Here is a 16,301-nt window from a genome sequence, read left to right on the forward strand (position 1 = left end):
CATAGCGCAGCACCGCTTAATAATTTTTGAAAACATAAATTTAGTTATCCTGGAATAAATGACGGGTAGCAGAATTTATTTACTGCACCTCTTGGAAATATGGAGTTTGTCGATATGTGATTCCTTTTAAAGATTAAAAGCAGAAAAAACAGCGTACCCACCATAGCAATAAAAAACGAATTCTCTGTATGTACAAACGTCAGTAGCTAATAATATTGATGTTGGTTTAAAGTAAGGTGTTGGTGGTAAAAACTGTCACAGCGCGTTTTGATTGATTTTGAAGTGTTATTGAAGTTATTTTGGTAGTCCGCTGTTTTTCTGAATATCATTAAATATGATAAATTATATACGAATGCGGAAATGGCGCAAATGCATTACGTATATGGCCTTGCCGATGGTAATGCAACAGAAGCCAGGCGCATTTATCAGGAAAGATATCCTAATCGTGCCTTACCAGATAGCCAAACCTTTTCAAATATTCATCGTCGACTTGGGGAAACTAGTAGTTTCAAGAAAGGGACTCCGGAAGGTAGACCTCGTGTAGTAAGAACTCCTGAAATTGAGGAAGCGGTGAGGCAAGAAATTGAGGAACATCCTGAGACGAGTACGAGGAAGATCGCTAGAACTCTGGATATTTGTCATCAAATTGTTTGGCGTATTTTGGTTGATTTTTTGTTATACCCATACCATATTTCAAGAGTGCAGGCATTACTCCCCAGAGATTTTCCACAGCGTGTGAACTTCAGTCAGTGGTATCTACAAAGTATTGCACTAAATCCGCAGTTTGAGACACAAATTTTGTTCAGAGACGAAGCAAATTTTTCTCGGATTGCCATTCAAAATTTCCATAACAATCATGTGTGGGCTGAAGAAAATCCCCATGCAATAACCGAAACCCATTTCCAACACCAATTTTCGGTTAATGTATGGGCAGGAATTATAGGTGATCATCTAATAAGCCCATTTTTTCTACCAGGATGCCTTGATGGTCGTTCTTATTTACACTTTCTCGAAGAAGACTTACCTGGGTTATTGGAAGATGTGCCACTTGCGTTAAGGAATCGAATATGGTTAAGTTTAGATTTTTTTTATGGGGTCACCTTAGAACTCTTGTGTATAAAACTCCCGTTAATACTTTAGAAGATTTGAGAGAGCGAATAGTTGCCTCGTGTGAAACTATACGAAATACGCCGGGAATATTTGAACGGGTGCGTAATTCCATGCGTAGAAGGGCGGAAGCATGCATACTAAGTGCAGGTGGTCACTTCCAACAATTTTTATAATCAGTTTTGGTATTATTACTAATTAACAAATTTGTGGTATTCGCTTAGACTTACTGTCACAAAATAAAATAAAACTCGTTTTTGTGAAAAATTTATTTTTTTGCAGATTATGTTTTCAAATACTATTAGGAAATTGGTAATGCGTTATGAAGCAATTTTCAGATTCTCATTCATTTTAGAATTGATCTAATTTCTTAATTTGCTTTCTGTCGATTTTTAGTTTTTTGAGTGAAAATCATGCGTCGGACAAAGAAATACCAGGAGATCAAATTTTCTCAAAAATGAATGAGGATTTTAAAAATTATTTTATTTTGAAAAGAAAGCATTGGCGTAGTACTTTTTCCCCAAAAATATTCAATACGAATCCCGTAGGGATGCCACTGTTTGAAAAAATACAAATTTGTGTACATCAGAAAATGCGCCTTGAGGCATGGAACATATGTACCAAATATACCAAAGATGTCTACAAAATTGTCTCAGTTATTATTAAAAAACTGATTATTTTTGAAAACTTTGCCACCGTGTATCTCAAAAGTTAAGGCGTTGAGGCATAGGAAGTTTTTTTCTTAAAATGGGTCTAAGAATTACCTCCTTATTAGCATGTTTTTAAGGAACACCCTGTAGAATATTCGTATTGAATTTTACTTGAAGACTCGTTTCGCTACAAGGTAGCTTCATCAGTTACTGGTATATCAAACTTTTCTAGAATGTCTTTTATGTAACAAAACTTATTAGACGAAGAATCAAATGTGGTAAAACAGGTAGATTGAAAAATATTGATTGTATTGATTGTGAAATGTATTATTCTTTCTAAATCTACCTATTTTGCTAAAAGTATTCATTCTTCTGATTTAGTTCGACACAAAATGCCAATTCTTTATCTGTTTTCCTATTAGTAATATTGTATTGTAATTGTTTTCTCAAAATCTACCCGTTTTACCAGATTCAATCATTTATATGATTAGTTTTGTCATTACTTACTGTTATATGGAAGACAAATGTATAATAGTTCCATATAACAGTTACTGACGATGCTACCGTGTAGCGAAACACGTCTTCAATTTAAAAAAATATGAAAATTCTATAATTATCATCATGGATAGTGTTGATAATTTTTAGTTAGTTACGGGTCAGAGTTTCATTGATCAAATTTGATTTTTTTTTAAACAGAACAAAATTATTGCCACTGTTAAAAATTTGTTTCTGCAAAATGAATAATTCTGTTATGGTTCGTTTCAATTTCAAGAATAATTTGATACATTTTCATTACAAGTCAAAATACAGCAAAAAACTTCATTAGTTCATTTTCTCTCAGTATATGCTAGAAATTATAAAAGGTTGTCTATGTTATTCACTTGCTATCGTCCCACTCGTGTTAGGAATCACACGTTGGAAGATAAGACCTTGTTAGTCCTTGGCTCGCACGAGTTTCGACTTCTGAGGGTTGTCGTTCTTAGTGGTGCGACAGTTGGTTAACGAAAAAACAGATTTCAAACAGATTTTCATCAATACAATTTTTTTTGTTGAAGTTGTTATCAATCTTTTCGAGTCCCTATTTGAAATTGTATACTTGTATATAATTGTATATACTTGTATATTAATTTGAGTAATATAATTTGATGAATTACTCACCGTCTGTAGTTGACCGGACTACTTTTCATATTTATAACGTTAATCTTCCACAAATGAAAGTTCATGCAAATATTTAACATATAATATACATAATTATGAAAATTATTTTCAGTTGGGGCCAGTGATTCTTGATAATCCAAAATCTAGTGTGGATGAACATAAAATGGATATTGCCCTGGATAATTTCCACGCTCTCTTGAAGTTACTTATGAAGGACTATGTTGCAGGAGGTGAGAAGCATTTTATTTTTGGTCTATTCAACATCCAATTAAATTAGTTTTGATGAGACTGCTAACCAATGAAATAGTGTTATTTGATAATAGAGTTCGTAGTTCGTGAAATGAAGTGTTTTTGAACGCTAACATACATTTCTTTTCTAGCAGATATTATTTATATATTTAATTCTATAAAATTCATTTATTTCTTTATGAAAAGGGAATAATTGAAGCTTCTTCAAGAAGAAAGTGAATGTAGTACTATCCATTCGGTGAATTAGCACGGTAGTAGTACACAGTACTCGATCGAAAGGATTTGATATCGATCGCTAACTCGAACAGATATTTTTCTAGAGAGAATTTATCTAGTTGAAGTTGGAATGATTCTACAACGCTACATAACTACTGGATTGCGAAAAATTTATAATGCTTCCCAGATTTGTCGGGAGGTAATTAACATTGCCTACCCAGAATACGAAGTTAATGACCAAAGTAGTCCATGCCACTGACGCAAAAAAATTAATCTTTCTAACAGACCTCAATAACATTCAGGGCAATTAAAAATTGCGAGATGAATTCAAATGGAGATATGAGAAGTGATTATTTGAAAATCATCAAGTAGTTCTATTATTTTTGGGAAAGGAATGTTTTGATTTTCTTTGTACAAAAACATGTGAGGATCTTCCAAATATTTTTTGTATAATATTTGAAGCCAAATTGTTTCTTTCCCAAAAATTATCATCTGCTAAAAATATATTCCTTTCAACTCAATGATTTATAATAATAATAATGGAAAGAGAATTGAAACTTTCTATCCTATAAGGACATTTTCAAACTTATACATTTTATTATATAAGTTTAAAAAATTCCTTATAGGACGAAACTGCAGAAATGTTACTTACAAATGGAAGTGGTGAAAAACATAGAAAATTTCAATTCTCTTTTCTTCGTTATGATTTCCTACCACGTGGCAAGGGCTACATCCATCATGTTTTCACGGTGTTCCATCTGGAGTCATAAATGTGCGATATGGCTAGCCATACACCTAGCCATATGCCTAGCCATACACTCAACTACATTATACTGTCGAGCTGATAATACTTATATTTGGTTATTTAGTGAGATACTTTTTCAGAATGCGAACCATAGATACTTGTTCTGGCGAAATGGCATCCATAATAGTACAGATGAGTGCAAGAAAGTGCAATATGCGGTTGCAAAATTGCAAAAGGCATCAAGGTCATCAACAGTGGCGGCCCTAGCTCTTGGAGAATGCCTATATGTCATGAGTAATTTGTCTGTAATTTTTGTCACATCAAAAGCACTCACAGTTGATGAAGCTTTTCTCACTTCACAACTTGCCTATGTCTAAAAATGTGAACTTTCTCGGCTGGAAATAACTGTGTCAAAGCTATTTCCTGAGTTTCTTGGACGTAGTCCGCAGGGTTTCATATCTGGCGTTTCGTCTACTTCTGCGGTCTACCATTACAACACCGCCTTTGATAATGTCTACCGCAGTAGTAGCCGAAAGTAGAAAAAGGCATCAAACTCTGCATACCACGTCCCATCCCTGTATTCCAAGATCAGAGGCATTCACCGTATTCCTAGACCAACATGTGACCTCCGATATGAAATCAATTTAGGCCTCGTGAGCACACAGTTTGACTGAAATCACAACGGGTTACTTTTAGTGGCGACTTCTCCCGTTTGTATTTTCAATTCTTACGCTCGTTTTCAAAATAATCAGTAAGAAAAACGAAACTTGACCTAACTATAACTTTCGTGGCTTCCAAGAAATCGCCTGTGAAAATTTTCAAATGATACCTAACAAAATATCTCTTAGTCTCTGTTCACTGTGACATATAATTTTGAATTAGTTATTTTCCGCGGCTTCGCCCGCATAGACTTTGGTTTGTCACAATGAATTTCGTGAGAGACCATTTCAAACAAATAGTTACAATATTTTTTCATTAACCCAAAACTTCAGGTTTCCAACTTCAAAACTGACGAAATTCAATGAAATACATTGATATAATCCTACTAATCCCACTTCTACTACTACTCCTACTCCTACTGATATGCGTGAATGAATGTAATATATGTATTTACGTTTTTTACTTCTCACGCCTAAACAGCTCAACTGATTCAAATCTCGGTTGGTATATAGATAGATCATGACCTGGAATAACACATAGGGAAGGTTACCAAGGTAACGCGGGTAAAACACCGGAGAACAGCTAGTATTGCGTTCTCGGCAATGTCGCTTCATTGCTCAGTCCACCGTCGTCTTACAGTAGACGCGACACGTAATGGCTTTGATCTGCAAGGGTTAATTATTGAAAGTCATAATTCTTCTTCATTTTGAATAGTAGCCTAGTAAATTAAGAACTTTGGATATCTCCGTCATGAATGAATCACCTTTCATTCCGTATTCTAAGCGGCACATCTTCCAGTAAAATAGGCAAATCTTCCTCGAAACTATGACAATGTCTCTCCCCGTTTGATCTATTTGGAATAAAAAATGGGCCTCTAAAATAATCTCTTCAAGTTTTTTGCAGACACGTTGAGAGGGAACTAAATGTGATTCCCGTATTGCATGGGGGTTTTCTTCTGACCACAAATAAAATATGTGAAAATTGCGTAAAGCGTTGCGTGAGAAATTTTCTTCGTCGGTGAACAGTATTTGACTTTCAAATAAAGGATTTTGTATAGGGCGTTGTTGAAACCAATTACAGAAGTTGCTACGTAACGAAAAGTCCTTACCATCCGATGTGCATTCGACAGATCACTGGCTTTCTCAAAACTTTCTGTTCACTTTATTGGAAATTTTTTTGAAGTAGGAGTCATGCAGTTCGGATAACGCTCCTGACATACGTCTAACCACATATGCATGTCCTTTAGCAAGTCCGTATGTGAAATGTATGGCAGCATATTCTGCATTGGTGAAGTTTACCTTTTTCAAACAAGTCATCACACTATAGTCTATTTCAAAAGAGTGTAGAGTAATAAAATCTCATTAAGTATTCAAAAGCGCTACAGGGTGATCCGTCAATAAATTCTGTCACTTCCCTAGTCCGCATTGCAAAATTATGTCGTTTCATAAAGAGCAGGTAGGTATCACCCTGTTTTAAGGGATTTGTCCATTGTTATCGACGGATAAATACTGAGCCAGAGGCGCGCTAGTGGGATAATTGCCAAAAGAATATGCATTCATAAAAATTATATTAAAGGAAATAAAAATTTAATACAGCAGAACAGTGTTATCAAAAAAATATAAAATGTAACAATAAAATATATACGAACCGAAATCGGGAAATACTCACAAACACACACGAACGAACTTTACGTATTGAAACACTTGTGGGGACTTTAAATCAATGTATTCACAAAAACGACAAGAACTTTACTGGATACGTTATTACAATTTGACACTCGAACAATACTAAAACTGTGAACTTCCCTTAACGTTTAACAACACTCTATTTATACCCTAATTGAATGTTCTAGAGATTACTAGGTACAATTTTCGAGAACCTTCCGAGAAAAAAATTATTCAGACTACCCTTAATTCTAAACCCTAACCTAAGCAAAAGTGTCACTGTCACTGATACACTGGTCTCTGTCCAGATTGCTTATCCCGCTACAGTATATTTACAATTCAATTAAATCATTCTACATCAGTATAGTCTTCATCCGAAGAACTGTCATCATCCCCTGGTGTTATAATTATAGGGTCAACCACCTGATCGACCAAGTTGTCCAGTTCCCACATTTTATCTTCCTCTTTTAAAACATGCTGGATTGCTTTTTGCCAGTTTTCTGATGTGATTTCCATAATGGCTTGATCAAACAATACCTTGACATCTTTCATTTTAAATGTGGTATTGTGCCTTGCAACATATCCTTTAACTTGTGCCCATATAAGTTCTATAGGATTTAATTCGCAATGATATGGCGGTAGGCGCAGCACAGTTACTTTATACTTTTCTGCTACATCTTCTACGGCATATTTCATGAAGCGAGATTTATGTTGTTTTACTATGGCTAGTAGTTCCTTCTTTACTGAATTCGTCTCAAACTGAATACCTTTATTTGACAGCCAGTTAATAATTTCTTGCTTTCTCCAAGCTGAAGTTGGTACCTTCTCTAAGCGCCTTGAATGGTAGCTTGCATTATCCATAACCACGACCGAATCAGCTGAAAGAAATTTTAACATTTCCCCGAAGTAGTCTTCGAAGACATCCGAATTCATGTCCTCATGATAATCTCCCGTCCGGCACGACTCAAAGCTTAACAAACCTTCTTTTAAAAATCCGTCTTCGCTTCCAATGTGAGCAATTATAAGCCTCTTCCCTTTTCCCGAAGGCACTTTAATACCCGTCGAAAGGCCTTCTATGAAAGCTTGGCGAGAACTTGTTATATTTTTATCTTGCCACATTTTTTTGACTATATAACCTTCGTTTATCCACGTCTCATCAAGATAAAAAATTTTCTTTTGCTCTCTGCGGTACTGCTTTATAGTTGTCAAATATTTTCGTCTCCAGCAAACAATTTCATCACTTTCCAGTAATAGTGCCTTTCGATTGTGCTTTTCCCAGGCAAAATTCATACTTTTTAAAATTTTCCATAAAAGTTTTCTGGATATCAAAGGAATATCGTTATCTTAGCTTATCTCGATAAATATTTTTTCAAGAGTGGGTATTTCCTTTTTAAAATAAAACGAATGAACTTTTCTTCGAATGTCACATTTGGTGTCTTCATCTAAGATTTTTATTGGTCTTCCTGATTTTCTCTTGCATGGACTTACCTGGCCTGATATCTTTCTTTCTCGCAATAATTTAAAAATCGTGGACTGTCCAATTCCAGTCATTCGGGCACATCGCTCAACACTTTCTTGCACAGACAAACTAGGGTGATCGTGTTTTATGCAATCATATACATTTAAAATTATAACTTTTTCGCAAACAGATAGCGGAGAATTTTTTACACTTCTTTTCTTTGGAGTAAATGTCCCCATTTTATAACTTTTTCACTATTTCTATATCACAATATCACTGTACGTTTAATTGGTGTAGTAACAATTACTATTATAACTCGAATGTTTAAGACACCATTACAATATATTTAAACCCTTTTTCTTAATTACCTGGGTTTAATAGGTATTGCATGATTGGTGGGCAAGGTCAAAAAGGGATTATTATAATGACATGGCACCTCGGAACTAAGTGTTAACCCTTTTTTGAGAAATCATGCTCAAGTATATGAACCCAAATTGCATATTAAATAAGTTTATAAGAACCACTAAAATTAATCTTAATCTTTTTTTAAGAAATTTTACTTACCTAAATACATGTAGGTACTTAGTTTTAGACCAAATTACTTCCCAAAAATGGCCTTTTATTATTATCTATGTCTGTAATTTTTAATTTACTTTAATTATTAAGTTTAATAATCCTAAGATTTGCCTACGCCCATGGACGACAACGAAATTCAGGCAAATTTTATGACACTTCATGATTTATTACTCTACACTCTTTTGAAATAGACTATAATAACAAATAAGACTATTTATCTATGCATCAAGATATTATTTTTGACATGACAGCAAAAAAAAACAATTATTGGAATAAACGTACTACCCTACTTGATACTTTCATTTTCAAAGAGTTCGTGAATCGATGAGATGACGATTAGATACAGGGCCCCCGCTACCATATGTGCTAAGTGTGCAATGCACACGGGCGCCATCCTTTAGGGGCGCCAAAATCTAGGGTCAAAAATTGCAATAATTTTCAAAAAAAAAACAAACTTATTTTAAAATGAAAGTTGAGAAATTGAATAGGATTAGGTATAAATACACACGAAATTTTATTAGTATATCATCCAGTTACTGCCGATTCCTATGTTGCGAGAACATGTCAGGCGGTGATTTTTCCTGTTTAGACATGAACAACTCCCGGAGCGCTATAAAAGAGATGATTCATCGCCAGAGGCGTTTATAAACCGGTTCACTGGACCGTGCAACAAGTGCATAAAAAAAAGTAATCCTATTAATTATTACATTTAAAGTTATTTTTATTTTGTCAACTGTTGTGTTGTATAATATTTTGTTCACTACTTTTTTTCTAAAAAATCAAATGCTGAATACCTGCTGACTCCAATTTCAACGGTTTAATTTTTTATAAATTGGTAAGTGGTCCCTACTTTAATTTATACTATCAACATTAACCCTTTAGAGGATACTGGTTATAATTATTTTTTGTTTATCCAAATATCTTTTTATTAATTGAAATGTCTTGTACAGGATCTTTGACTACATTTACGTGCCTACAGCCTTCATTATGTCAGATAGAAAAAAATGTTTTGAGCAGAAGTTGTAGGTTTTTTTCCCTATATTATCTTTTGAAGTTATAAGATAAAAACAAAATCGCATCGGAAATGAAAAAATATAGGCAGCATCCACATTAAGAAAACACCGTGTATATTATGCGCTAAAATAAAAGCCTTTTTTTCTCTGATTTGAAAAATATATATGTTGATATCATTTGGGCATTTGGGTGAGCTGTTTTTGAATTTTCAAGTTATATTAGCTTAAATAAATTGCAGAGGAAGCCATGGAAACAATTAGAAGAAATATAATTTATTTTCAATAGTCCAAATAGCAAACAAATATAAGCATAAAACATTTTTTTTCTATCTGACATAATAAAGGCTCTAGGAAGCACATAAATATAGTCAAAAAGTCAAAGACCCTGTACGAGTTCAAAGAAATAATTGGTTTTTTATTAATGACTCACTTAGTTTTTATGGTATCGATCTTTTCAGAAAACTATTTAGTAGCTTTTTCTTAAGGGCTATAAGATCAAATTAGTTTAATACTTTTTCTGCCTCTATTTTTGAAAGGGTTTAAGTGAATGGGCTCGAACAAATTGCTTTTTACTTAAGTACGTTAAATTTGGTTTCATTACCTGATGATACTGACCTCTTAAGTATTTTACAATATATATTTGGAAACAATTCAATCTCCACCCTTCCAAACTTAAGCATTTCACTAAGAATTCTTCTGACATTGCCTGTATCTGTAGCGTCTGGCGAGCGATCTTTTTCAAAGTTAAAAATCATTGAAAATTATTTAAGATCGACAACGCTTCAAGAAAGATTGTCTGGGCTAGCGATATTAGCAGAAAATATAGCTGCTACAATAGCTATTTTGTATTTTTCTATCGTACCTAGCTATCATTTTTGATTTTATAACGAAGTTACCAAGATATTTTTTATCAGAAGTATCTGCATATTGCATATTTTATGTAGACATTAAGCAATATTTCTGTTATTTGTTCGTAAAAAAGATGTGATTTTTAGTTTCGGGTTATTTTTTGGTATTTATAAACAACGTGTCTGTACCCTATTAGTAAAGTAAATGCTTCAAAATGAGTGTGAACAAGAATTTATTTTAATTTATTTTGTTATGATTTTATTCTGTTTGTTTCATTTTGATATTTTAGTTTACAATTAAATATGACTTCTAAAGTTCAGTGTTTTGCTTTATTGCAAGCACCTACCTATCTTCAAAAAATAAATAAAAAAACATGATCCAAAATGCCTTAAGGGGCGCCAAAATCCTTTTTTGCACACAGGCGCCAGTATCCCTTACGGGGGCCCTGATTAGATACATCGATTGATATAAAAAACTGCTGCTTGTAGCGACTTTTGCCAATCGTATCTTTTTCGCTCAATAATAATAGGGGAATCAATTTGTCTTCCAGAGAATATCATACATAAACATGCACGACAAAGTTGTGATTCTCCAAAAGAGACCAAGACCTGTAGGTGGCGTCCCCTACAATTGAGTGCCAAATCAAAGCCAAATCTTATTTCATCATTTTAAAATATATTTACAAAAAATCTTAATATGAATTGAGTTTCAATATCATGTATGTAAAAAGTGAAGGTCTTGTGGACTAATGCTAAAAGAAACACTCTGTATAGGATAAGGAAAGTAATGTTTGTCTAATTTCTACTCAGAGTTTTATTTGTTACGACCGGTCGTAAGTAATGAAAATCTTAGTGGAAATTGGACAAAAGTTAGTTTCCACAACGTGAATAGGTCATCAATCGAACAAGTTCACGATTCTCCAAAAGAGACCAAGACCTGTAGGTGGTGCTCCCTACATTTGAGTGCCAAACTAAAACCAAATCTTATTTCATCATTTTAAAATATATTTACAAAAAATCTAAATATGAATCGAGTTTCAACACCATGTATCTAAAAAATGAAGGTCTTGTGGACCAATGCTAAAAGAAACACCCTGTATAGGATAAGGAAAATAATGTTTGTCTAATTTCTACTTAGTTTTATTTGTTACGACCGGTCGTAAGTAATGAAAATCTTAGTGGAAATCAGACAAAAGTTAGTTTCTACAAAGTAAGTAGGTCATCAATCGAACAAGTTCACGATATATACCTGCAGCTACACCATATACGGAATTCAGTGAGGTACATTGTCTGGGTTTGTAACCTGTTAGGGTCAAGGCTGGGATCTGTTTAAAAAAAACAAGTCAAAACTATATATCAGGTTTACAATGAATACAAGCCACAATGAACCCTTGCGGAACTAATCAAACGTCACACCCATGCTCAATCAAGAGATGGGATGAAATCAAAGGATGCAATCTTGGCAGGATCACCCTGGGAAGCTGGCGCCGAAGAAATATCTGACGATAACTAGGAAGAATCTACGCTCAACAGTAGGATATCTGACTGGCCACAATAAGGGGCTAGTGGACTATCTCTATGCAGTATGTGTGAACAGGAAGATGCAACTGAGAGGCATGTCCTATGCGAATGTCCGGAGTTGTCATCAATAATAGAGTGTGTGTGTTCGGCGAGTCTTGGCCTACACCTGATGATGGAGATGATGATGATGGAGGAGATGTCTCCCAGAGACCTGTCCACTTTTCTGGAAAGGACATTATGGACGATGACCTAGGAAGACAACTCCTCGGAAGGATGTACAATGGGTCACATGTGGCCTAAGTGCTGTGTGCCTACACTCACCTTCCCCACTCTACAGATACAGAGATACAGAAACCCTTGCGGGTTACGGTGGAGGGTCGAATAGACCCCCTACTTTGGACCTAACCTAATACAAATTATGAAACAACAACAAAAATTAATTGACGCTCCGGGGCGACCTCATTGATTCCAGTGGCGCATTTGCTTCTTCAGCTGCAGGAAAACCCGAAAAAACCTACAGCACCACATCATCTGAAGATCTTGATTTGCCAATGTCCTCTCTTTCATAGAATAAAATTTAGGATGGCTCTAGAGGCCTCAATAAATTCAAGATATTGTCTGAATATTTAGTGACACGGCTATCGTCAAACATAAACTAGTCCGTTTCGTCTTGGACCAATGCGTAGTTATGACCAGATTCAACGCCAGAACCACAGTGAACAATGACTGATGACTCACATTATAATATGCTAGATTCAATGCTAGATTGAAGTGTGCATCTATTTCGAACTTTCGTAAGAGTTTGGTGCTTTCGTCAGAGGTTGACTCATGTTTGAAGAGCATTACAGACCACAAATATAGCTGGTGCCTCAGATATACTTGTGGTCTCATGATAGTCATTTTGACATCTCTTATCAGTTAACTACATATTTTCATTTCAATTGCATATGTTGTAAAGTGGCCGTGTCAGGTGGAGCCGAATCATCTGGTTACCAACAAATAATATTGTTTACAGCTCACGCGTTTTATTTAAAGTCACATATGAAGTTTTCGCTGGTGGTGTTTACTGTCTTGTATAATGAAGAACAATAGTGAGGAATTGTGTATTCCTGTAAAACATTTAAGAGATTGGCTGAAAAATAACAATTATATGAAGCAAAAAAAACGGTGAATACAATTAAATGAAATACAAACAACAACCAACACGAGATGGAAAAAAGTTATTAACAAGAATGAAAATTAAAAATCAAAAGATTTTTGTTGTTAGTATCCACAATCGTCTTCGGGTGATAACTGGACTTATTCCTCCAAAATCTGACTATTTATAGGTCATTCGAGTGCTTTCGCCTATCCCCTATTCCCTCTTTCCTCTCTTCACTTCATTGGTTTTAGCGGGAGATGACCGTTTGGCAGGAGTTGGTCTTTTTTCGCTTGATTAGATGTTTCCATATGTTACGTATCTCTACGCTAGCTTGGCTAAATGTGTTGTTGGACAATATATATGCGGCTTCTTTGAATTTTCCCCTAAACCAGTGTTTTCCCTTGTGGATGATTTTAGCTTGAGCCCACTTGATGTTATGTTGATGAGTCCAAACATGCAATGCTTTTCCTGATTTGCTGGTTTTTCCTCGCTGTGTATGTTTCTTGTGCTCGACAATGGAAACTTTCAATGGCCTCTCAGTTTCATCGATGTATGATTCTCCGAACTCGCAGGGTATCCGGTAAATGCAATTCTTGGAATCGCAATCCGTCTTTGTTGGCATGGTTTTTTTTTCATCTCGTGTTGGTAGTCCAATTTTTTTTATTTTTTTGGTTGTTGGTATGGTTGGTTTGGTTTACAGATTTTTTGCTTAATATAATCCAATCTTTTTAATTCTTTACAGAGTCTTTCAGGTATTTCAAATCAATTTATATCATATTAGACAATGGAAGTCCGAACTAATGAAATGCACCACGAAACATTGTCAACCACCTTCAAACCATCGCATATTCTAATTTTTTCAGCTAGTGTAGACTTAAAAACATCGAAACAAAATTTCTGCGAAACCGTCTTTTTAACCTATCTAGAAGAGAAATCAAAAATTTGGAACTCGTCAACTTTGTGGAGCAAGTTTTCAATGATAAATAAAGTCGTTAATGGTGTTAATACATGTAAATATTTCAAGGTAATAGCATTCTTAAAGCGGAAAAATGAAAGATATATTCCTCAAAAATCAAAAACTCTTACGTTTGAACAAGTCCAGAGGTTTATAAATGAGGCGCCAGATCGAAAATATTTGATGATAAATATTGCTACTCTTTTTGGAATATATGGAGCTTGCAGGCGTGAAGAGCTTTGTCATTTATTAATAGAAGACTTTAAATTAATGGATAAATCATTGATTGTTCAAATTCCAAAAATTAAAACATAAATAGGTCGTTCTATTTGCATTGTTTTTTTCTGAAACACTCAAATCATAAATGCAGTGCCAACCCAGTTGGTATAAACACGTTTGAGAAAATGCCGTCTACCATTGCTGAGTTTCTGAACCTCCCGGAACCAAAGGAATATACAGGTCACTGTTTCAGAAGGGCCTCTGCTTATTTGCTAGCAGAATCAGGAGCAAAAATAACGTATATTAAGAAGCAGAGAGAATCGAATGCTATAATAGTAGCTCAGGGTTACATCGATCAATCAATTTCTTATAAAATGGCTATTGCTGAAAGAATAATCCCAACAGCTAGCTTGAACTTCGTCCTCTTCACTTCAAAAATTAGATGTTAATGCCCATGAAATTGTCAACTCAGATAGTTCAAATATATTACAAGGCTCTTCAATATCGCAAGGTTGGTGTTCAAATTGTGCTTTTCATATTAATGGTCATAAAAGATAATAATAATGTACTCACTGTATATAATACATTTGTAACAAAATTTAATTGTATCTATATCTATTGCTCATAATAAAACTTCCTTGAAAATTGAATAATTATGTTTTGCTTATTGTTATTTGGCCAAGACAATTCGTGTTAAAAATACTGTATACACATTGTTGAAAATATTTTCAACACTACTTTGTAACCATCATCTTTTAATACTCTTGACAACCATTGAAAAAGTCACTTTTAATGACAGTTGTACAAAAAGTATATCATATATGTAATTTTGAAGTTGAAAAATTGAGATATTTCAGACCTTTACTCGTATACTATAATGACATAGAAAATTGATTTATCCATTATTTATGAATTGCATTGCATATTTCACTCAGATATGGGATCGTACAAACATTATTTCAGTATTTGAATTATCACTTCTCTTCGTTACCATCACCTTATTTTCCAAAGATATTGAATATGCAATAACTTTCAGTTGAAATCAGTATTTTTTTGTTTTCAGATACTGTGACAATTGCAGATTTTCAATTGGTAGCAACGACCATGTGTCTCCAATTTGCCAAGGTCAACTTGAGACGTTGGCCTCTAGTTAAAAACTGGTATAACTCGTACAAATTCGCACATCCAACTTTATGGAAAATTGTTGAAGCGGGAATGAAAGAACTTGATGGTTTCCGTGCACCCAGTGAGAAAAAAGAAGAGCACAAACCACTTTCTCATTTACTATTACCACTCCCAAATTAAATATGAGAGTTTGAAATTTCGAGTTGAATGTGAACAAAATGTATTCATCAAATAATGTGGATTATCACAATAACTTAATATAATATTTTCTTTTGCACTACAAAACATTATCTTTCTCTTTTTTGTCGTTTCAATTTTATCAAAATAACATGATGAAATCTTGAAGTAATATGAAACATCATCATTTGGAACAAAGTTTGAAGGACGTAAGTTTTTGAGAATTCAAATTTGGCTTGTTTAATGAAAAATAAACACAATGGTGATATTATTTTGAATACATAATTGAAATGGTTCAAAAAGAAGCTCAAAATTTATTTGGAAAGAAAGTGACTATCTGATATATGATGGAATCGGCCGATACTTGATGAAAATCCATAACTAACGTATTCTAAAAACACTTGGTTTTCACTAGATAGTTTTACAAAAACGCAATACGTGTTGCGTTTTTGTAAAACTATCTAGTGAAAATCACACAATAAAGTGTTTTTAGAATACATAAAATGACTATCTTCTGTTTAATGTCACTGACAAGGTTTTTTGAAATAATTCAGCGTTTGAATAAAAGTATGCCACTTCCGTTCTGTGAATGTCCGCCAAATGTGGGCGCTGGAGGCCTATAGGGCACAGAGAAGATTGGAGGCGTTGAAGCGGTTTAGGGGGAAAATGGCTAATTTAAAAATGTTTTTTTGCTTTTAACACAAACTTTAACGCTCATTTACGCTTAACGCGCGTTTCCTCGTGTAACGCCATCTAGGGGACTAGACATTAACTATTTTCTGTCCGATAGTTCTCAAACTGTACAATAGATGGCGGTA

At 34.3% G+C, this 16,301-nt stretch overlaps 1 protein-coding gene across 1 annotated transcript in view; it reads left to right on the plus strand.

Annotated features, from left to right (window-relative positions):
- LOC111514056 (glutathione S-transferase D1) overlaps positions 1 to 15,606 on the plus strand; it is a 41,550-nt gene extending 25,944 nt beyond the window's left edge. Inside the window, exons 4-5 of the mRNA XM_074172944.1 lie at positions 3,028 to 3,145; positions 15,245 to 15,606. Of these exons, the coding sequence (XP_074029045.1) occupies positions 3,028 to 3,145; positions 15,245 to 15,486 (360 nt within the window). The 3' untranslated portion in view covers positions 15,487 to 15,606. The remainder of the gene's footprint in view (positions 1 to 3,027; positions 3,146 to 15,244) is intronic.
- The last annotated feature ends 695 nt before the right edge of the window (positions 15,607 to 16,301 follow it).

This window comes from Leptinotarsa decemlineata, unplaced genomic scaffold, assembly GCF_025532065.1.
Source record: "Leptinotarsa decemlineata unplaced genomic scaffold, Ldec_3_MD MMD2_tig00000199_RagTag_RagTag, whole genome shotgun sequence".
NCBI lineage: Eukaryota > Metazoa > Arthropoda > Insecta > Coleoptera > Chrysomelidae > Leptinotarsa > Leptinotarsa decemlineata.